At 39.1% G+C, this 24584-nt stretch overlaps 1 protein-coding gene across 2 annotated transcripts in view; it reads right to left on the bottom strand.

The window, feature by feature from the left end:
* Positions 1-24584, bottom strand: part of MFSD14A (major facilitator superfamily domain containing 14A) — a 42285-nt gene that overhangs the window by 7723 nt on the left and 9978 nt on the right. Inside the window, exons 2-8 of one of the 2 annotated variants that reach the window (XM_027604259.2) lie at positions 20680-20775; positions 12071-12133; positions 11157-11284; positions 9379-9493; positions 5181-5399; positions 4784-4897; positions 3978-4049 (exon numbers count right to left, since the gene is read on the bottom strand). In XM_027604259.2, coding sequence (XP_027460060.1) covers positions 3978-4049; positions 4784-4897; positions 5181-5399; positions 9379-9493; positions 11157-11284; positions 12071-12133; positions 20680-20775 — 807 coding nt within the window. The remainder of the gene's footprint in view (positions 1-3977; positions 4050-4783; positions 4898-5180; positions 5400-9378; positions 9494-11156; positions 11285-12070; positions 12134-20679; positions 20776-24584) is intronic. The other variant, XM_027604268.2, reaches the window with a different exon arrangement.

Genomic DNA, 24584 nt, shown 5'->3' with positions numbered 1-24584 from the left:
CAAATTTGGGAGGCGAGAGACCAGAAGGAGGCATTGGCCATGGCTCAGACTGGCCACTAGGTAACAGAAATGGGGAGAGATGCTTCAGTTCAGAATGGATTTTGGTGACAGGAGATACCATCTGAGGGACTGAACGTGTGGTAAGGATAAAGAATGGCAAGAATCAACAAAAACAACACTGAGGTTTGTTGTGGCCCTGACAACCAGGAGCGTGGTGATGCCCATCAAGGAGATGAGTGGTGCGAAAGGGAGGGAATCCAGATTTTAGTTTTGGTTGAGTTTGAGATGCCCAACATTTGTATTAAACAGGAGCTCGGGGCTGGCCTGGAGGTAGAAATTGGGGAGGCACCAGCATATGGAGGACTAGATCAGAGCATTGAGGAAGGAAATGTTTCCAACAATATCCCTGCACTCACGTAAACATTTATTTAGTGCAAGAGTTAGGAACTCATGCCTCCTGACACCAAAGAAGGGATGGGGCCTAAAAGCCCCAGATGGGACAGCAACCATTTGGCTCCCCATGGAAAGTGGGTCTGTCCATGTTTCCAGGTCTTATCATTTGGGGGGAGAAGCTACATACACATATTTTCATATAACCTCCCAATTTTTAAATGTTTCCTACTAATTTTTAAAATTTATTTTAAGATTTTTTTTTTAAGTAATCTCTATACCCAACATGGGGCTCAAATTCCCAACCCCAGGATCAAGAGTTGCATGCTCTACCGACTGAGTCAGCCAGGCACCCTTTTTAAAGTTTTAAAAACACCATGGCAGGGGGTGGGGGGATGCGTTAGCCCGGTGATGGGTATTAAAGAGGGCACGTACTGCATGGAGCACGCGGTGTTGTTATACGCAAACAATCATGGAACACTACATAAAAAACTAATGATGTAATGTACGGTGATTAACATAACGTAATAAAAGAAAAAACAAAACACCATGGCAAAAAACCAGTGGCCTCTAATTTAGCACTTACTCGGTTGCGGGCACAATACAGGGTGCTACAGTGACCAAGACGAATGTGATATAATCCTGGCCACACAGTCTACTCAGAGCTCTACTAGGCCCCACAATGTACCGAGGCAAAAACAATCAAAAACCAACAGCAGTGAAGGCGACAGTACAGTGTATTCTGTACATTGGCAGATACAAGGCTCAGTCAGTACGGGGCTCAGAGAGCGGGTACTCCGGGCGGCAGGCAGGGAGGCAGAGAGGCCAGCAGGAACAAGGGCACAAGGGCAAGCAGTAACACGAGCGGGCAACAAGTTATTCTCAACTGTACGCTTGACACAAATGAGAAGACAAGACAATTCTTCCACCTCTGGGTTATATATTATACTTAATATTTTAGTTCATATAATGACAGCAATGTAACGATCAATATTTCTATATATACTACATACTTCCATTCACCTGTTTTTGAAGTCCAACTAATTTTCACTTTTTTTTTTTTTAAAGATTTTTATTTATTTATTTGAGAGAGAGAGAGAATGAGAGACAGCACGAGAGGGAAGAGGATCAGAGGGAGAAGCAGACTCCCTGCTGAGCAGGGAGCCTGATGTGGGACTCGATCCCGGGACTCCGGGATCGTGACCTGAGCCAAAGGCAGTTGCTTAACCAACTGAGCCACTCAGGCGCCCCAAATTTTCTCACTTTTTAAAATGTGAAAATTCGTCTCAAAAATGATTTTTCTATGTAGGCCTCCAAAGCCAAATGGTCATTTAAGGGCCATACTCCTTGCGGGCTGTGTACATAACGTCCGCTGTGCCACCAATGCTGGCTGGCTGGTGGCTCATTTCCTCCAGGCACTGCGAGCGCTCCCGATACAAATCCAACCACCCCCGCTCCTGTATCCATGGCTTCCCTTCTGGCTTCTCGGCTCTTCAAGACTGTTTTCCATCTTGCCTCCTTTGTGCCAGGTGCCCTCTGCTGAGCAGAGGGAAAATTTCCTCTAAAGCACCTTCACATCACTCAAGCAGTGTTACTGCCTGAATTTATAAGGCACCTGCAGCTTCCACGATCAGTGAAATACGAAACAGAACTTCCTAACATTTTAGAGCTATTCATCTCTTAAGTGCCATTATAGTAAATGTTAGCTGTTCTCTTTGTCTAAATCTTAAACAAAATGTTAGCAAATATAATCTCAGCAATGTATGAAAAAGATAAGACATCCTGACCAGGTTGGATTTATCCCAGGATTCAAGGTTGGTTTAACATTCGATAATTCCTCAAGCTCTACTCTTACTATTTACACGTTTTCCTTGGTATTATGCTTCAGAAAGGTGTTTTTTAAAAAGCTATTTTTACATATAGGCAACAATATTATTGTCCCCCAAAGCTGAAGTGCACTTTTCTGACAGCCAGGAATGCATATCTAAATGCAACGTTATTACTGATTAAGGAGCTTCAAGATAAAATGGAAGTTAGAATAGGGTAACTAGGTGATGGACACTGAGGAGGACACATGACATAAGGAGCACTGGGTATTATATAAGACTGATGACTCACCTCTAGCTCTGAAACCAATAACATATGTTAATTGAATTTGAGTAAAAAAATAAAAAATAGAAATAAAAAAATTAATAAATAAAATGGAAGCTAGAAATAGTACTAATACTCAATGCCGTATGTATGCATGTGTGGGGCCATGGGTATATTTATAGAATTTAAATTTAAATTTGCAATTTATCACTGAACCTACCAAAAATTCATAAATGATGAGATCTGCAGAAAGAATCCTACACCTAAGAGATGGTCAAACATCGAAGAGTCCTAGTAAACGGACCCGGCTTTCGTCTTCTGAAGAACAGACTAAAACAAAGAAAGCCGCACTCTTGAAGACTAGATCTAAGATGAGAAAGAGTGTTAGATTTGATCATCCACAGTCTAGAAAAAGCAAAGCCAAACAGGAAGAAATGGGTTGGGCTTTATTCACTGAAAGGAGAAAGACTGACTTGAGAACATTCTGGTCACTGGAATATACTACTTGCTCATGGAACAGAGATTTGAGACCGAGATGAAATATATCCTAAGAAAATCCAAATTCCTGGGTTAATAATATCTTATTCATCAAATAACCACTGGCTGCCAGCTGGGTTTCCAGGGTAACTATTGCATGTCATTCCTCTGATCAAAACCCTCTAACCTGACAGGTCTCAGGATAACCTTCAAGGCCCCAGGTGACCTGGTGGTGCCCCCCCTCCCCCCGACTTCATTTCTTGAAGGTCTCGGCCTCGCTCGCTCGCTCTGCCGGAGCCGTGCCGGCCCCTGGCTATTTCTCACGCAGGCCAGCCACAGGCCTTCCTTAGTTTCACTTCTGTTCCTGCTGTTCAGAATCCTCTCCTTCCAGACACTCCCACGGCTTGTTCTTCATTCCTTCGGGTTTCTGCTCAAAGGTCACCATGTATCAGCCAGGCCTTCCCAATCCTTCCAGGTAAAGTAACACCCAGTCCCCAGTCCCTCTGTATCCCCAGCACCAGGTTTCTTTATCATTTTCGTTACACTGGATACATTTACACGGACATATTTATGAAGTTCCTGTCGTGCAACCTCTACAACAGCAGGGATTTAGTTAAGTTCACTGCTACAGCCCCGCGGCCTGACACACGGCAGTATCCGATAAATATGTAAGGACTAATACAAGATGTTAACTTTATGCAGGTGTACACTCTAGTTTACTAAATCAATAAACGATCTTCCTGGTTTATACATTATATAATGACTAATATGTGTCAGTCCCCAAAATCTGATCAAGACTAACTACATTCAATGAAACTGAATTTCTGAACCTACAAACCTCAGATTCCTGACGCCGGTGACTCTACCAAGAAAATGTCACTTGAGTATCACTTGAGGCCCCTTTTGGATGGTCAACCAGGAGCAATGATCTACCTCCTCACTCTCTCTAACTAAAAAGAGACTCCCACCTAAAAAATAAAGTAAGATAAAATAAATAAAAAAAATAAAAAGAGCCTCACCTGTGCAATAATGGAAAGAATGCCAAGGACTGCTATAAATGCTGCAACACTTTCTGGTGAGAACTTCATTATCTAGAAGGTTTCCGGAAAAAGAAACACTGATAAAGACAAAAGTACAACAAACACCATACTGATGCAACTACTTGTATGTTAACATTAAATGGGCCCGAAAAAAAAAAAAAATAGAACTCATTTATAACCAAAGAAATCTTCAGAGGAAGAATCTGGCTTTCACTGAGAACCACAATTATAACAACTGTTTACATACCAAAAATAAGAGGTACTTAATTTAGATTCAGTAAATCTAAGTTCCTTAATTTAGACTTAGATTTCATAAATTAGAGACAGCTGTCAAACAGAATCCATTTTACAAATAAGTATTGCACTGTTCGTGCTTTGTACAAGTACTGATAAAGGCTTGATCCTGCTTGGTAAGATTAGTGTCAAGGAGGAAAAATGAAAGCTCTCAGAACGTCTAGCTGCTTCACGGATACATGCTCTCCATCACCAAGAGACTGGAGTAGATGGATGGATTACAAGCATCCCTTCACTTCTATAAGCAACACAGAAGCTCAAGCCACACACATTGACAGGATAATTGTATCTTCCTGCAGAAGCCAAAGTCTTAACAGATACGCGTAAGGAGCATCAACCACGCAACACAGGAAGTTAACGCTGGTGAGCTGTTATTTACAAAAGAGGAGGCATTTAAAAAGTCTCTATCATAGCTCTCAAGATTAAATATTTTTGTTATTAAGGCACCAAACAACGGAAGGAAAGTCCCCCTTGGCACAATAGGATTTTACCTGTCTGAGGTATAAAAAGAAGCTGGAGTATTGGCCTGCCTCCGGTAGGTAGGAGAGAAACACCGTAATGCAGATTAGCAGCACTATGGAATCTTGGCCCACTTTTTTTAAGGACTAGAATAAGAAAGAGACCGACATAAGGTTTTATATCCAAACACTGAACTGCTCTTAAAAATACGCAGTGCTGTCTTCCTGCACTGTACATACAGGCACTTAGCGGTCTTTCCTAAATGTCTTTCATCCTCCGCAAACTATTCGGAAAAGTATTTCAAAATATTTTTAAAAATCTGTCAAAGATGTCTTCCCCAAAGAAACATCCACAACAAAATATGACTATTGCACTGAATCATACATTCACTTTTTTGGCAAAGAGAAGGAGAAAACATAAACTTTTTACCGCAAAGGGGTCAGCCTGTTCCCAGGAAATGGGTGCCCCCCATGACGCTGGCCGCATCTTCTCGGGCAAGGACTCTGGCACAGCAACGAGGATAAAACAAATATCCAGCAACGCTATGGCTGTAGCCAGGACCACCACCAAGCTGTCCCCGTACACTCGGCCGAGGTAAGCTCCAATTGCGGGGCTGGTTACCAGACTTGCAGCAAATGTTGCTGAAACCTGCAACAAATCCAAGCGGACAGGAAGAGATGAGTCCGGACACCCCCGACTCTTTCCTTCAGCACCGCAGAACTCAGATTTATGTCAGTCCCCCTGCCGCTCTCCCTTTTCAGGACCCTACCTGTGCCATTTTTCTTCTATGCTCTTCTTTTGCAGGAAGAGAACAGATTCTTAACTAAAAAAAATATGTAATGGCCTGAAAGAGGTCTAAAGAACAATGCTCTAGGGAAATCCACTGTGATTTTTTTTCCCCAATATTAAAATTAAAATGAAATGAATGTTTACCTTGTTGCATATTTAAGGCTAGCTGAAATAAAGCTTAAAGACTTTGAGGTTTATCTTCTTTCTCATCAGTAAAAGTGTTAAGTGCTAGTACAAAAGTGAACTAGGTGATCTCTTTAGGTGGCAGAGTTAGGAAGGATGGGATCACAGGTCCTTGGCACTGAGTACATCGCTAACCATGTCTCTCTCTCTAAAACTCTGAAGAAGTCCACACACCTCTGAAGATGCAGATTAAAGAGGACAGAGGGGAAGACTAACTTAATCCTAGATGTGTCTGGCCTATTAAGACAAAATGGCCTGCAAATGAGCAGACGTGCCAGCAAGTATCACCTGATGGAGACCATGCTCTGTGGAGGATTAATTAGAAATTAATGTTGAGCTGCTCCTCACTCTGTGCCATTTTTGACTTTTGGATAGAGGATTTAACATCACAGGAGTGCTTATTTTTAGCTGCTTATTAATAAATGCTCAAAAGAAGCAATTCAATTTCAAAGGTCAATTACTTGACAAGTACATAACATTGTAGTAACTTTTTTTTTTTTAAGATTTTATTTATTTGACAGGGAGAGACATAGTGAGAGAGGGAACACAAGCAGGGGGAGTGGGAGAGGGAGAAGCAGGCCTCCTGTGGAGCAGGAAGCCCAATGTGGGGCTCGATCCCAGGACCCTGGGATCATGACCTGAGCCGAAGGCAGACACTTAACGACCGAGCCATCCAGGCGCCCCACACTGTAGTAACTTTAAGCATCTCACTATTGACCCAAACGTCCATCAGCTGGTGAATGGATAAACAAAAAGTGTACATCCCATACAGTGGAATACTACACCGAAGTAAAAGAACTACTGATAAATGTATCAACATGAATGAAAGATTATGCTAAGTGCAGACACAAAAGACTACATGTTGTATTACTTATGTTAAATTTCTATTAAAAGCAAAACTACAGGGGCACCTGGGTGGTTCAGTTGGTTAAATCCTCTGACTCTTGGTTCCAGGTCAGGTCAAGATCTCAGGGTCATGAGATCAAGCCCCGCATTGGGCTCGTGCTCATCGAGGAGTCCACTCGCCCTTTGCCCCTCCCCCACTCACATGCTCAGTAAACAAACAAAATCTTTTTTAAAAAAAGGCAAAACTCATTTGCAACGACGTGGATAGAACTGGAGGGTGTTATGCTGAGTGAAATAAGTCAATCAGAGAAAGACATGTATCATATGACCTCACTGATATGAGGAATTCTTAATCTCAGGAAACAAACTGAGCGTTGCTGGAGTGGTGGGGGGTGGGAGGGATGGGGTGGCTGGGTGATAGACATTGGGGAAGATATGTGCTATGGTGAGCGCTGTGAATTGTGCAAGACTGCTGAATCACAGATCTGTACTTCTGAAACAAATAATGCAATATGTGTTAAGAAAAAAAAGAAGAAGAAGATAGCAGGAGGGGAAGAATGAAGGGGGGTAAATCGGAGGGGAGACCATGAGAGACGATGGACTCTGAAAAACAAACTGAGGGTTCTAGAGGGGAGGGGGTGGGGGGATGGGTTAGCCTGGTGATGGGTATTAAAGAGGGCACATTCTGCGTGGAGCACTGGGTGTTATGCACAAACAATGAATCATGGAACACTACATCAAAAACTAATGATGTAATGTATGCTGATTAACATAACAATAAAAAATTTAAAAAAAAAAACAAAAAAATTAAAAAAGGCAAAACTACAAAGACAGAAAGTACACTGGTGGTTGGTTACCTGAGGTGAGGGGTGAAGTGGGTGGGGAGAGATGGCCTCTGGGCTGATGGAAATGTTCTAAAACTGGATTGTGGTGGCATTTTGTTAGGGCAGCTTTAGCAAATTAAAGATTTTTATTTATTTTATTTATTTTAAAGAGAGAGGGAGCACTCACACATGCAAGTGGGGAGAAGGGCAGAGGGGGAGGGAGAGGAAGAGAATCTCAAGCAGACTCCACACTGAGTGTGGAGCCCAATCAGGCTCGGGACTCAATCTCACAACCATGAGATCATGACTTGAGCCGAAACCGAGTTGGATGCTTAACCGAGCCACCCAAGTGCCCTGGGCAGCGTTAGCAAATTAAACGCAGTGGGCTGTGGTCTCAGAGGAACCTGGGTATGAGCAGGGCTCTGGAACCTGAGTGGACAAAGGAGCCGTGGTTCTCACTGCGAGGGTCACTGAGGTATCCGAGGGTATTCACTGAGATCATGCGTTCAAGGCAGTGAGCAAAGGCCCAATTCGAGTGTAGGTATTTTGTGTCCTTTCTCTTCTCCATTCTCCCCATCCAGTGCCCTTTTTTTATGGTTAGACAGAAAGAGGACCACAAAAAACACCTTCCCCCATTAGCTGCATCCATATTATTTCTAGAATTACTTGTCATTTGCTAGAATATGCCTTTAATATATAAAGCCTCCAGGTTGAAAATTATTAATTTCAAGAATCTGGCTACAACAAAATAAAGTACTTTAACCGAAACAACATGGATTGTGGTTATGGTTGCACAACTGTATAAATTTACTAAAAATCACTGAACTATACACATAAAATGGATGATTTTTACGGCATTTAAACTGTATCCCAATAAAGTTGTTAAAAAAATTCCTGGCCATCAACTTCATTATTTAATGTTCTAAGTTTAAAACTGAAATCATTAGTTCTTTTTCTAAGTTTCTAACAGTAGGTATTTCCCCTCAAAACTTTCTAATTCCAAAAAAAAAAAAGACAACTTCCTAATTCCATGAATCTTTGTGTCCTTTGAATCAACGAAGACAGTCTCTTGTAAAACTAAGATTCAGCCTGACATCATATTTAGTCCTTATTTATCAAAAGATGCTTGTCCTGTATTTGCTGACACTCATCACTGTCCCACTTTGGACCATCTCATAATGATCTGTATACTACCATGTCTGTGTTAGCTATTTTATTCCTAGATTTGATAGAAAAGAGATTACACTGCCATCAAATACTTAATTTCCCAAAACAGTATTCAGAGGTTGGCAAACTGCCACCTCTGGGTCAAATCCACCTAAGAATGGTTCTTACATTTTTAAAGAGATACACACACGAACAGAATACAAGACTCTATGTGGCCCACAAAGTCACAGAAACGTTTTGCTGACCCCTAACTGAATTAGCTTATTGCACATTTTAGAGTGGCCGTTAAATATTAGTAATGTTTAAACTCATGATATTAAATAATTCCTTATTTTTAGTATTCTTTTTTTGAAGATTTTATTTATTTGTCAGAGACAGAGCAAGAGAGCACAAGCAGGGGGGAGCAGCAGAGGGAGAGGGAGAAGCACGCTCCCCACTGAGCAGGGAGCCCAATGTGGGACTCAATTCCAGAACCCCGAGATTATGACCTGAGCCGAAGGCAGACGCTTAGCCGACTGAGCCACCTAGGCGTCCCGATTTTTAGTATTCTTTCAAAAAGAACTTCTGTAAGGTAAAAATATTCTATAATTTCAAATCTGACATATATGACTAGTACTGAAAGAAAGTAACAAAACTTACATGGCTCTGTACTGAACAAACTTTTGATATAAGTCATCCATTAAAGCAATGGATGACTTTATTATGAAATGTATTTTATGCAAAAAAATAAATTTTGTAATACAAAGGCTTGCACTTGTTATATGAAATAATTAAAAAACAAGGTATTCTGATACAAAGAATAGAATAAACACACATACCAGTCCATAAGCCATACTTCTTTCATGTTCTTGGGTTATATCTGCCACATATGCAAATACCACAGAGAAAGTCACTGCAAAAACCCCAGAAACAGAGATAACAGCAAAGTACCACCTAGGATGGAAACACAATTGACAAGAAACAGAACAATTACCATTACACCTTAACCTTCCTTTATTTCTGTAAATGAATTAGAGTAAGAATAGCTCATTTCAGTCAATGGCTTACTAAGACAGTTCACGGATTCATATGCCATTGATATAATGAAAATACAGTGTTAGAAGTGACCCTTCAAAAGCAATTCAGCTACTATGCAGGAATATTTAAAATTAAATAATATAGCCAGGTCAATATTTTACCCAACTGTTGTGAAATGGCTTTGTTGTTGGTTTTACTAAAAACAGCAACAAACTAAAGTCTACTATAATTGATCCATTACTATTTCCCACCACAGCACTACACAAACACAAAATTCAGTAGGTGAAATGGAGAAACAAGTTACTCTATATTTATTTTATGCCTCTATATAGAAACTAGATCTAGCTTTTCCATAAGCTATATTTAGCTTTTCAAATACTGGCAAAGCAACTCAGTCTTTACATAGAAGAAACCTGTGTGGCAGTACTCATAAATGAAATGGAGAATAGACAATTACTACGAAGAGTGGACAAAAGCTATTTTTAAAAAGCAAACTACATTTCTGTATATATGATTTCAAAATAACTGGCCAGGAATAAGAAACTTCTATTGTACTGTTGAATGTTTAGTTTTAAAAATCATGTGTAATCATAATGAACTTTCAAAATATTCCACCAGGGCTTTATTGCTTACTAAATTTTTTCTAACACAGTTTTTCACAGCAAATTTTTTGTTCATCGCCTAGACTCCTCTGTTAAGATTTCATTTGGGTGATTAGCATTCATCAAGGGTTTGGCCTTGAGAACTGTATCTATCCAACGTACAAGAGGAAGACCCTGCCTCTTATATTCCTTTATCCTTTCTAGATAGCCATGGAAATACAGCCCATCTATGAGGCAGAATTATATGCAGTGGAGTAGACATTAGGAGAATTAATAAAGCTACAACTAAACTGGGCTCTATTACCTTGAGAAAATCATTCTCACTGTGAGCTTTCCCTCCTTTCCTCCTCAGGGAAAGAATCCTGATTTCAGTTAGGGTGGCCACGAGCCCAGCACCTTGTAACAAAGAGGAGCAGGTGCCTGAAATCTGACCTGATAGATATTAGCAGAGGTTGGGTGAAAACTGCGTGGTTTCTTTATAGGAAGGCAGTGTGCTCTTCTTAGCCACTCCTTCCATCCCGCTGCCTGAAGTGTGACACAAGCTGGAACTCAGGCAGCCATGTTGGACCGTGGGGGAGCTTGTGGAGGATGGCAGAGCAGAGAGAGAGAAAAGGTCTGGTTCCCCAGAACTGCCAAACCAGCTCTGGACTGCTCGACTCCTGACTGCTTTTATATGGAGAAAGAAGTAAGTTTCCCTCATGTTAAGCAACTATTATTTTGGGCTGTGGAATAAAGAAGTAGGTTACAGCCAATAGTCTACACACTTCCTAAGTAGCATCCAGTTCTAAAATCATTATGAACTATTACTTAGCCACTATATTTTTACGGGTCCTCTTATCTGTGTCAAAGAATACTGGAAGGATAAAAGCAAAACCTACATAAGTAAGATGGCAAAAAAGGTGAATGAAATAAAGGACTGTTCAGAAAACAATGACGAGAACGCTATTGAATTGTTGTCATCTGATTTATGCACGTACCATGGGCTGATCTTCATTAAAGGAATTGGGGCACACGTGAAAAATACTGTTAGCAGCAAGAAGGATTTCCGACCCCAAACATCAGAAAGAGCACCAATAAGTGGGGCACTGAGGAATGACAACAAACCCTAAAAAAAAGTAAATGAAAAAAATGTATACAATCTACATCAATGAGCCGAAAAGAAATCATTCTACTATCACAGAAGAATAATTTTTTTTGTTTATTTCTAACATAAGTATAATATCACCAAACTTCACATAACTTATTTCTCGTCTATATAGAATTTAAAACTTTCCCAAGATTGTCTAGAATCACCTGCAGGGCTCTGGTTGCATGTTCATATGAAATGCTCTAATGAATTCTCAATCACAATAATTCCACATTAGCAAGTCTAGAAAGAATATCATGTTAGTTATCTGTTTTTATATTCATAGGCTAACTACCTATTTATAAACCTTGTTGGTCAAATGAAATCAAGAGTAAAGAGTATGTACGATAGTCAAGACTTTACCATATAGTTTTATATTTATGTATTTTTTAGTTCTTTTCTCTTCAATCTATATTCTTGTTGTTAGCTTATAAAAGCATTTAGATCTCTGAAATAAAAATGCCAACATGTAAAACAGAAGGGAACTCTGTTATGATGTGTTTATCATTATACATAGAGTTGGCTATTATTTGAGTCAGATCATCTTTAGATGACCAATGAAAGTAAATATATTTTTTCTTTAACAAAAAGGATCATATTTAAAACCCAATTCATTTTTAAAGTATTAAGTAATCCCCCAAGATATACTCTAATTGTAAAAATTAACAGTGAATTCGCCCATTAACTAACTGATGTCCTGGCAGAGGTATACATACCAAGTGTATGTGCCTGTGTGTACATGGGCAAATATATCACCGGTCCTACCTTTACTCCTTGAATTAAGCCATTCATCAGAAATGTATGTTTAGGAAAGGTTTCATGTAATACCTAAACAAAAAATACAAAATAAAAATCTCATACCACATTTTAGTCTCAGTAAAACTTCTACATTTACATTTTAAAACATCCCTTCATATAATTTTATCTCCCATAAATTTTCAGATTTGTCTGATGCTATGCATATTAATAAATACTAATAATAGCAAACATTTATTTGGCATTTATGATGTCACAAGGCACTAAATTGGGCCCTTTACATGTATTATTTCCTTCTATTCCTCTTTTTTTTTTTTAAAGATTTTATTTATTTGACAGAGAGAGACACAGCGAGAGAGGGAACACAAGCAGGGGGAATGGGAGAGGGAAGCAGGCTTCCCGCGGAGCAGGGAGCCCAATGCGGGGCTCGATCCCCAGACCCTGGGATCATGACCTGAGCCGAAGGCAGACGCTGAACGACTGAGCCAGCCAGGTGCCCCTCCTTCTATTCCTCTTAATGATCCTATAATAACACTGATACAGGCAGAGGTTAAGTGTCTTATACATGATTACATAGTTAGTATGTAGGAAAACAGAAACTGAACACAGGAAGTTGGGCTTGAAAGTCCATGCTTTTAATTACTATGTGCTATCTTCACTATTATGCCACATATAACTTATAACCCCTTTATAGACAATTGTAGGTATTATCTAAGATAGGAGACTGGGAGAATAGGGAAATTTTGATTGCCAAAAAGTGAATCTAGAAAGACCGTAAAGTGAGAAAAAGAAATTCCCACCTATGAAAACGCATTAACAAGTTACTTTATTCTTTCTAAGACCTGGTCTCAAACCACATGGCATCAAATTGTCCAATGGGCAGCAAGTGAACCACTGGGTAGCCACTGGTTGAAAAAGCAAATGAAGGGAAAAGTTACCGAAAAAATAAGAAGGAACAGCTACGATTTTTACAGCCTATGTGTCAGAGACTTTATATATACTTTTATTTCATTTCATTCTAAGTATGGGTTAGATAAAATACCACTCCACAGATGAGGCAACCAAGTTCTTGCTTGACTTAAAAGCCACTGCTTCTTCCAGTATACCATGCTATTTCTCAATAAAAACAAGAGAGAATGGCAATATGGAGAATAAGAAAGTTGGGAAATCTCTTTAGGAAGAAAAACTATGCTGAGTGTACATTCTGACATCTTGTTAAGAAAAACTTTTAGAGGGATTACAATGCTCCCTTTTCTTCAGTTACTCTTCGCCCCAAACTAGAAATTTAACAAAAATTAACTCACGTGTAAAAATAAAATTAGAAATGAAACGTTTAGTCAAAGAAAATCATTAACATGGGGGAAAAAAATCACATTATTTTTGATATACATTTATTTTGTCTCTATATTTTATATGATATATATTACATATTTTCTCAACTGAAGGTGATTTTGACCTCCAGGGGTCATTTCACAATGTCTGAATACATTTCTGATTGTCCAAACTTGGACGGGGGGAGCTACATCTAAGAGGCAGAGATCAGAGATGCTGCAAAACACCCTATAAGGCACAGGTCAGCTCCTCATAACAAATAATCATCTGGTGCAAACTGTCAATAGAGTGCTGAGGCTGAGAAACGCTGATATTACTTATAATAAAGACGCACGGATCTAAGGAAGGGATCTGCAAACTTTTTGTAAAGAACCAGACAGCAGTTATCTTTTTATAGCTTTGTAGGCTAAACAGTCTCTGTCACAAGTATTCAACTCAACAAAGACAGCTATAGACTATATGTAAATGAACGGTCGTGGCTGCGTCCCAAATGAAACATTATGAAAAACAGGCTACAAACAGGAGGCTTAGGACTTGCTCTGGCCACACTGTGCCGGCTCATTCACTGAAGGAAAAGACTTCAACTCCTTAAAGTGGTATCTCAAAACCTTTTGCAGCAAATCAAATCCAGTTTTCTTTCAATAATTACTAAGGGCCAAAAAAAAAAAAAATTACTAAGGGCCAAATCTTTGTAGGGACACAAAATGTGTGTTACAAAGAATGAAGACCATAACGAATGCCTACAGAAAGCTTTATAATATGCTAATGATTCACTCTGCCAAGCTACCTTACATTCCAACAATCTGGTCTCTCCACTGTTTTAAATATTCCCATGCTTTCCAATATACAGGACATCCTTCCCATTTTGAATGTTTGTGCCCCTTATCTTCTCTCTCTAACCAACACCCAAACCTTCCAAATTGCTCCTCCTTTCCCATCAAAAGCAATCAATTCCTCTTTTAGGGCCAATAGGAAGTGATCAAAGCACTCGACAGTCACATAGGGTTTGTGAAATTTCTTTTATCCAATACTGAGCTACTTGGCTCTAGTATTTTTCAGTTTTTCCTGTATTTAATATATATTCCCTTTCAATATATTTCAGAGTACTTTTTTTTTAAAAGATTTTATTCATTTATTTGTCAGAGAGAGAGAGAGAGAGCACAAGCAGGGGAAGGGGCAGGCAGAGGGAGAAGCAGGCTCCCCACTGAGTAGGGAGCCCACCGTGGGACTCGATCCCAGGACCCTGGGATCATGACCTGAGCCGAAGGCAGTTGCTTAACCAACTGAGCCACCCAGGCACCCCTGATTTTTTAACAAAATTTTAACACAGAGACAAATACAACAATACAAATGTAAAGATTTTTGATCTGTGAGGATCCTTTTAGCACTGGACTTTAGAGCAGAATAAGAAAAAATGTTACATTTTCCAAGAAATTTTACAGGTCTTAAAATTTATGGAACTTCAAAAACTTCTAGAGGAAACAGTTCTTAAAATATTAAATGCCTCAGGACTATCTCTGTAGCAAAGGCTGCTAAGCCATTTACATAGAAGAGATGCTGGAGAATTTGAGTGTAGGGTCTTGCTCCTTAACACAGATTGCATCTCAGCAGTCAGGACCATCAAACACTGGGCCTAGTTTTCCCAGAACCATAGGTTAAAAAAGTTAAGCCACTTCTTAGCATTACAGATCCTTAAAACTATTGTTATTAATTCTCTTTATCTAATATGTTAGTCGATCAATCATCACTGACTGAATACCCACTATGAACCAAACATATAGCCTCTCAAAAGTGTTAGACTTCAGTACTTAAAATATATTTGGCAGTCTAAAATTCTTTGTAGTTAATGTAAACCCCCTTGCTGGTGGAGACTTTACCATCCTCCCCTGGGCAGATCCTCCACATAAAACACAGTTTTTGTTCTTTCACTGTGTTCTAGGAGAACACAGGGTTCCAGAAGTTCTTTGAGTTTAAAACTCAAAGATAACTGAAATCACATGAAATTAAAAAAAAAAAATTCTTTAACTTCACATTGATTTTGAAAACTAAGGCTGGGGTGCCTGGGTGGCTCAGTCAGTTGGGCGTCTGGGGATCGAGCCCCACATCTGGCTCCTTGCTCAGCAGGGAGTCGGCTTCTCCCTCTGCCCCTCTCCTGCTCGTGCACGCTCTCTAATAAATAAATAAAATCTTCAAAAAAAAAAAGAAAGAAGAAATCTAAGGCTAATAAATCCCAAACACCATAATCCCATTTATTATAATTAGTATATCTTAACACTGGTTATCTGTTAAATGATTAAAGAAAATCTTTGAAATTTAAAATGCTGAAACTTTATCATTTTTGAGAGCTATGTATGGAAAGAGAGATACTGACTTAAAATACAAATAAACTGAATTATAACTTCATCTTCATTCTCCCATTTTAAATAAATGTTAAGAGCTGTGACTCTCAGGCGTCTGGGTGGCTCAGTCAGTTAAGCATCTGCCTTCGGCTCAGGTCATGATCCCAGGGTCCTGGGATCGGCCCCGCATGGGGCTCCTTGCTCAGAGGGGAGCCTCTTCCTCTCCCTTTGCCTGCCACTCACCCTACGTCAAATAAATAAATAAATTCTTAAAAAAAAATGATGTGACTAGTCCAAACTGAAATGTGCTGTAAGGATTTCAAAGACGTAATATATACTGGGTTGCAAAAAATAAGCACAACTAAAGAATAAATAAAATCTCAAAAAAAAAAAAAAGCTGTGACTCTCTAGGTTATAATCCATTTCAAAGCACATAAAACAGAAATATAATGTTTAAAGTTAACTAACTTCTAGAAAGAGGGTGAAGTGCTATGACTTGGTGCCATCTTGTACCTCGAAAGTCCCCTCCCCCACTCCCCCAACACCAAAATGGGGGTGGGGGGTAAGGGCATACAGGAGTCCAAAGTAAAGAAGACTACCACAAAGTCAACAATAAAAAATTTGTAAGCAAAAAACCTCAAAGTGAGCAAAACCTTTTTAAACCTACACCGAATTAATATATTGGTTCTTATTAGTGATATATACTAGATATATGAGACTCACTTCTAAAAAATACATATGTCTGAGCCTTACCCTTGAAGATTCTGACTTCAACAGGATAGGTCAAAGGCCCAGATATTTTGAAAAAAACTCCCCAAGTATAGCTAATATTCACTTCTAGTAAGAAAAAAAAAATCACTGACGAATAGCACATTTTAACTGCTGAAAATGTTCATCTCTGGTTGGCTAATTTGTCCTAACGGGGAAGGTAACATTTACCCTGAAGCCAAGATCTCTTATCAAGCTGCTGACGCTTGACTGGAGGGGTAGGTGGGATTGCAGGGGAATTTGGTGTCCTTATACATTTCTATACTGCTTTATGTTTTGCAACAAGCATACATTGCATCTCTAATTTTTTAAAAAGCAATATATATTACATAGAGAGAGAAGAATTATATATACATGTGCTTCCACACATAATTTTCTTTAGTGATATTTCAAAGATTCTTGCTATTCCAATGCCTGCAGGCCAAAGTACCTGAAAGAACCTGGAATATAACACATCTCAGCATTCAGATACAATCTAATCACTACAGCTCAATCTTTGTTTTGCCTAGGTCTGTCCCACCCCATCCCCACAAGGGTTTCCCCCTCACATAAGAGAAAAATGTAGAACACAAAAACTGCAATTATTTAAAAACATGTATACATTATAGATAAGAAAAGAACTAGAAAAATAAAATTCTGAGCTTAATATTCATTAATATGTAAATGTTTTTTTCTGTTAAAGTCAAATGCTTGACTTTAAAAATATTAATGAAGTAAAATTGGGAAAAGATAAAGGACTATGATAATATTACAGACAACTTTCCCCAGGAACCACAACTCATTTCACCATTTAAAAATTCAGATATAGGGGTGCGTGGGTGGCTCAGTCGTTAAGTGTCTGCCTTCCACTCAAGTCATGATCCCGGGGTCCTGGGATCGAGCCTCGCATCTGGCTCCCTGCTCAGCGGGGAGTCGGCTTCTCCCTCTGCCCCTCTCCTGCTCATGCATGCTCTCTCTCTCTCTCTAATAAATAAATAAAATCTTAAAAAAAAATTCAGATATAAGGACAAATACGGGAATTGAGAATAACTTTTAACAACTGTGGGAAAGAAAGTCTTGGCTATCAATCAAATAATTGGCAATGTTATAGATAACTATTACAAAAAATATAATCATGCTGGCGAAAAAAAAAACATTAAGTCCTCCCAAATTAGCACCTTTCATTTTCCTGATCAGAACTCAGCATTTTAAAAAGTAAAAATTCAGGGCGCCTGGGTGGCTCAGTTGGTTAAGCAACTGCCTTCGGCTAAGGTCATGATCCTGGAGTCCCAGGATCGAGTCCCGCATCCGGCTCTCTGCTCAGCAGGGAGTCTGCTCTCCCTCTGACCCTCTTCCCTCTCGTGCTCTCTATCTCTCATTCTCTCTCTCTAATAAATAAATAAATCTTTAAAAAATAAAAAAATAAAAAGTAAAAATTCAACATTTTAAAAAGTAAAAAAAGATAAATCAAAAGCATTACCCACTTTTTAACAAAAAAATTAAAAATATACTAAGCACAAAGTGAGCTATAATAAATGAACTAAAAAACAAGTCTTTATGTCTAAATAACTGGATTCTTTCCTGTTCTTAAAGAAGACAGTCTCCTTTTGTCCAAGCAGGAAAAAAAAAATAACAAAGTTAGACAAAAACCTTTGTTTTTTTAATACCTACTTTTATATCTATATTATTTTATATATATTACCTTTATATCTAAAGAATATAAAACAGAAGCAAATTTTAAAATTGCTATACACACTTTAAATCCTGCTGACAAATTATGGAAACATCACTAAAAGCTTTTTTGATGGCTTCCAAACAATTTACCCAAAACATTTTAATCTACTTAGCTACCGTTTGGACTGCCAATAACCTTAACTACCTGAGTCACAGGTATGAACCACTTACTCCCAGCATCCCCCTAGGCTGAGCACTGGGACAAAGCAAGCCTAGTTTCAAATACCAACTCTGCAGTTTACTATCACAGTAGTTGCAAGTAAGTTGCTTAATTTTTCTAAACCTTAATTTTCTCATCTGTATTATCAGGCTAATACCTCACCCATAGGGGACTTTGATGATTAAAAGTGATAATGCATTTCAAGTGCTTAGGACTGTGCCTGAACCCAGCATAATATAAATATAAATGAACTGTTTACTATCACAAAACTCAAGTACTTTAAACCACAGGACTGATGATCCACCTGACAGATTTATATGTTAAACTGGTAGTAGACTATAAAAAAAAGCACACTGGACCATCAGAGAGGCGAATATAAAAGTGTGAGACCACACAGTTATCATAGCATCTCAGTAACCCATGACATCAGGTTATTACAATATAATGAAGTTACAAATGTCATAATGAAATTGCATCACCTGATAAAGTTCCAAATCAGAGGACAACATGGATTATGAAGGCAGGAAATGTGTGATTAATTTTTGGACTCCCATCAGAAATTATTAAATTAAAAAAAGATCAGATATTTTAAAAGTCCACATTTCAATTATTTTGAAAATCTATTAATGTACAACTGATGACCTATTACAAGTAAATCCTTTTTTTTTTTATGATTTTATTTATTTATTTGACAGACAGCACAAGCAGGGGGAACTGAGCAGGGAGCTTGATGCGGGGCTTGATCCCAGGACCCTGAGATCATGACCTGAGGTGAAGGCAGATGCCTAACAACTGAGCTACCCAGGCACCCCCAAGTAAATCCTTCTTAAAAAGTAAAAGATCTCAATGAAAACATACTCAAATCAGCATTCTTACAATTTTATGTCAGGGAACTGCTACTATTCAGGGAACTATTCTAACTTGCAATGCATGATTTATTTACAGAAGAAACTGAGATTTTCTGTTCTTCTGAACTGTGTTTTAACAGTACTCATGAATATGCCCTATACATTCCAAACAACTATTAAACATTTATATTTTATGTAGATCCAGTAATGATTATGTAGCCATATAATACGGAGATGGATGGAACGTAAATTTTCTTTCTTTCTTAGAACATAAATCTACTTATATGATCATCCAATTTATTTATAAACAACCTTTTTTGTAAAAATCTTTTCTGTATAACAATGAGCAATCTTAAAAATATAAGGAAGCATATCACTCTAAAATTCTACTAGATTTGGTAAGCTGTACATTTTATCCTAATTACGCTTTTCAAGGTATTACTAGACTTCTGCCATAACTACTCCTTCCTTTATTTCATTCCCCTGATCTACATCAAAAGGAGAGAACTAATGGGGTGGCTGGGTGATAGACACTGGGGAGGGTATGTGCTATGGTGAGTGCTGGGAATTGTGTAAGACTGTTGAATCACAGACCTGTACCTCTGAAACAAATAATTAATTATATGTTAAAAAAAAAAAAGAAGATAGGAGGAAGGGAAAAACGAAGGGGGGGAAATCGGAAGGGGAAACGAACCATGAGAGACGATGGACTCTGAGAAACAAACTGAGGGTTCTAGAGGGGAGGGGGGTGGGGGATGGGTTAGCCTGGTGATGGGTATTAAAGAGGGCACGTATTGCATGGAGCACTGGGTGTTATACGCAAACAATGAAGCATGGAACACAACATCAAAAATTAATGATGTAATGTATGTGATTAACATAATAAAAAAATTTTAAAAAGGAAAGATAAAGAAAAGGTTGAAATGAAAAAAAAGAGAAAACTAGCTATCACCTGAATTGTTTGGACTAGCAGGGATGTCTTTTCTAAGGCTCCAAACCTGGGGATATTTGGGCAAAATCAGCTTAGGGCTGTGAAAAGAATGATTTTTTAAATGGTTACCTCTAGAGCCTTAGCCTAACCTAAGAGAAACTTGCATTTGGAAAATGCAGCTGTATGAATGAATCTCAAAATAATAATGCTGAGTGATTCAGGTCATAGATAACATCTTTCCCGAGCCTGTCAGTTTAAGAATCCCATCTCCCCTATCCAGAGTGGGGACTGAGCCCCTGCTTCCCCATGGGCAGTATTCACCAGAAGAACCATCCAGCCAAGCCCTCCCCACAAAGTAAGGGCGAAGTTAAGGTCAGAAAAAGCAACGAAACCAACTAAATGTAGTATTGAAGAGTTGACAATATTGGTGTAAGAATTAACCATGGAAAGGGAAAAGGGTCACCTTTTCCCCCTCAAAACTGAACAAAAAGAGATTTAAGTCCATAATAAGTTAAAAGATTACTTACCACCAAGGTGGGTGCTGTCAATAATCCCCAAGCAAAAAACTCCAAAAAGATGACGATCACCGCATGGTAGACACTAGGAGAACCTATTCCTTGAGGCTATAAAAAGAAATTTGCAAAAAGTTAACAGTGCATTCCCGAATTACTAACAATTATGGCAATAGTCGATATTTATTCATTGAGATCCTACATGTACTGGCACTATGTGAAACGTCTGAACACTTACTGTCCCTGTCCTCAAGGTAAATACATCATATGAGCACAGTGTGCAGTGGTAACACACAGAGTCCCCGGTAGGGGTGGAACTATCAGACTTCCTGGAGGCAGATGAAAAGGAGGCGGGGGCGGGGGCGGCACACGACAAGAGAGGTCAAGGCCGCAGCCTATACAAAGGCTGCAAGGCTGGTGGGCAAGAGGCCGGACAGGACTCCTATAGTTCAGTACAACTGGGACATGAGCCACACAGCGGGAGCAGCTAGAAGCAAGCAGGGACTAACTTCCATGCTCAGGAGTCTATAGTTCATTCTGAAGGCAAGAGGGAGCCGCTAAAGGATGTTAAGTAAGACTCACGTGATCAGATAAAAGTTTTAAGAAAGATCATTCTGGCAAAGGTGTAGCAGATGGATGATAAGGGAGCAAAACTGAGGAAAGTTAACAGTTAGAAGGCTACTGCACTAACCCCAAAACATAAACGAAGCATGTAGCAAGAATAACATGGCTCGAAAGCAGAACAGTCCCCAGAGCAGCACATTAGAGACCTGGGATTTGACATACAGAAGAAAGAAAAATACAAAATGGAGTTTATACTGCTGCTAGCAGTGTCTTAAGAATTACTTCAGTTGTCAAACAGTGAATCGTGGAACACTGCATCAAAAACTAATGATGTAATGTATGGTGACTAACATAACATAAAAAATTAAAAATAAAATAAATGTTATTTAGTAAAAAAAAGAATTACTTCAGTTGTTGAATTTCATATTCTAAGGGCAATATTAAATTGATGGCAAAGCAAATGACCTATAACATTAACTCAGTCTCCACTAACAGGTTTCTACAATAAAAAGACAAGTTTAATCAATATATACTACAAAGTCATACATAAGTTGTAAAGTATATTCAACAGTCTTATGTGGAAACTATTAAGGGTTTGGATTTCTCTATACACTAAAACTGATGCCACATCATTTTAATACTGTCATAATGTATCATCATTATTTTAAAATACAGATAACTCTCCTAATCTTCAGAATTTAGGTATTTGAAAACCCCTTTGGTAAAACTTGCAGTTTAGGAATTTGAGACAACAGAGGTGGGGCACACAAGAGGTGAAGGACCATGGCTGGGAATGAATTTGTTCAAGATCTCATTCATTCAACAAACATTTACAGAGCACCTACTATGTACCAGAGGTGCGGGATTACAAAAACCATTAAAACATACCCCCTGATCTCAAGGAATTCACAGTCCAGAGAGGAAAAAACCTCATTATACATCATCTGCTTAAGTGCAAATGCAATAAGAGATACATACAAGTAAGGAAGCAAGGAAAGAGTACTGCAAGAAAAGCAGGTAGTGTGGACAATCTCACCAGAGAAAACTGTAATGAAACAGAGAAGCACCATGACAGTTGAAGGCTGATGGAAAATAAAGTAATAATCATGGAATAAAGAAAGGAAGGCAGAAGAGGTAGCCTCTAAGCTTTGTTAAGGAGTTTCTCATCATTACTCTAGAGACACAATGAACCACTGAAGGGTTTCAAGCAAGAGAATGGTGTGATCGGACCTGCATTTTTCGGTACACCATGATGATTTCCTGAAGTTGGAAACCGAGGAACAAACTGCATGTAAAAGAAGGCTATTTCAATCAGTTCCAACAAGAGATGATGAGGGCATGAAACAGGGGAGTGGCAAGGACACCAGAGGGGAAGGAATGGATACAAGTACGGAGAATATGAAAGTAGCAGCACTTGATAAATCTGGGGAGAGTGAAGAATGACTTCTGAGTTTTTAGCTTGGTTATCTACTAGCGGAAGCTGGGAACATCGCAGCTCTTTTTCCCCCAAGGGGTTCAGATTTACTTCAGGTCCTATCGAAGACACTGCCCCTTGTACTTGAAACATTTCTATTGTCTTTTGAGGACTAAAACTAATGAAGTCAGCATCATGATGTCTGAAACCACCAGAGTGGGTGAGATTATAGGGAGAAGACGAAAAGGGAAAGAAGTGGGCTAAGACCGAACTCTAAGAAACACCAACATTTAATGGGCAGAGGAAAACAAACCGTGAAGAAAATAAAGAAGGAACAAATCAGAGAAATATCAGGACACTTAAGAGAATACAGTGTTACAAATGACAAAGGATCAGTTTTAAGGAAGGGGTGATATCCAGTACCAAACAGAGCAAATACAGGTAATTTAAAATAAGGTCAAAACACAGCTCTAGGGGCGCCTGGGTGGCTCAGTCGTTAAGCATCTACCTTCGGCTCAGGTCATGATCCCAGGGTCCTGGGATCGAGCCCCGCATCGAGCTCCCTGCTTGGTGGGAAGCCTGCTTCTCCCTCTCGCACTCCCCCTGCTTGTGTTCCCTCTCTCGCTGTGTCTCTCTGTCAAATACATAAATAAAATCTTAAAAACAAAACACAGCCCTAGAATTTAGTAAGGTCCAAACTGGGTTTTGTTTACCACTACTATACTCAGCACTTAGTGAAAAATGCCTAGAACTTCTCAGGACCTTTAACATGCTAATTTACATTATGAATTTCCAAGAAGATACAGTATGCATTGTATTCCAAACTTGATGGAATCCTTCTTTCATATAACAGATAGTATCTTGTGGCCATTTGAGTTCCTTGTAAAACTATTTGGGAAATGCTGATAAAAAGATGATAATTATATAAAAATGTGTATAAATATAAACACAGAGCAAAAAAACTGGAAGGAAATGATGTTAAAAGTGGCTGTTTCAGGGAAGAGCACTCAAACAGTTGAGGAGAATGTCAGGGAAGGCTTCTTAGGAAGTTAGGCAGTATTATCTGAGACCTGGAAGTTGAGTGGGAAAGATGTTGGGGCTGTCAGGTGTACATGCGTATTTGGGGGGTAGGATGTCAGTGGAGGATAATGATGGCCACGAGTATCTGAGGTAAAGGGAACAGCATATGCAAAGGCCAGAAGAAAAGAAACATCACAGCTTCTTCTGCTGAAAGAATGCCTAAGGAGGAGAGCGGTAAAAGAGGCTGAGAGGAGGAGAGGTGAAACTGAAAAGGTGATTTGCAAAAGGCCTCTCAGTCACATGCAGACCTCTAACTTGCAGGCAGCAGGGTAACTGAAACATTTCAAGCCAGAGAGTTAACATCACATTATGGGACTGTCTTTTTGGAACAATAACTTTCACTGCAGGGTGGCAAAGAGTTTGAAAGGGAGGGAGGAAGACCAAAAGGCAGGCTATTGAAGAAATAACAGGGGAGAGGTAATAGTAACTGGAATAAGATAGCAGGGATGGAGAAAGTGAATGGATACAAAAAACACTTAAGAGGTTGAATCAAAAGGACTCTGTGATTGACTAGATGTAGCAGAAGACAATAAGGGAAGATCAAAGATGAAAAGATAAGATTTCTGTGGTTTAGTCAGCCAGACTGTGAGGAAAGAGGAAAGAACAAAAGATTAATTCATTTTTTCAAGATTTTATCTTACAGAGAGAGAGAGAGAGAGAGAGAGCGCTCGCACACAAGCAGGGGGAGTGGGAAAGGGAGCAGCAGGCTTCCCACTGAGCAGGGAAGCCCAATGTGAGGGCTCGATCCCAGGACCCTGGGATCATGACCTGAGCCAAAGGCAGATGCTTAACTGACTGAGCCATGTAGGCGCCCCAAGATCAATTCATTTTAGGCATACTAGTTTGAGAAAAACATGTACAA

Source organism: Zalophus californianus, chromosome 4, assembly GCF_009762305.2.
Source record: "Zalophus californianus isolate mZalCal1 chromosome 4, mZalCal1.pri.v2, whole genome shotgun sequence".
Classification (NCBI taxonomy): Eukaryota; Metazoa; Chordata; class Mammalia; order Carnivora; family Otariidae; genus Zalophus; species Zalophus californianus.
Note: the sequence above shows the minus strand (reverse complement) of the source record. Positions and strands in the feature narration are given on the sequence as shown.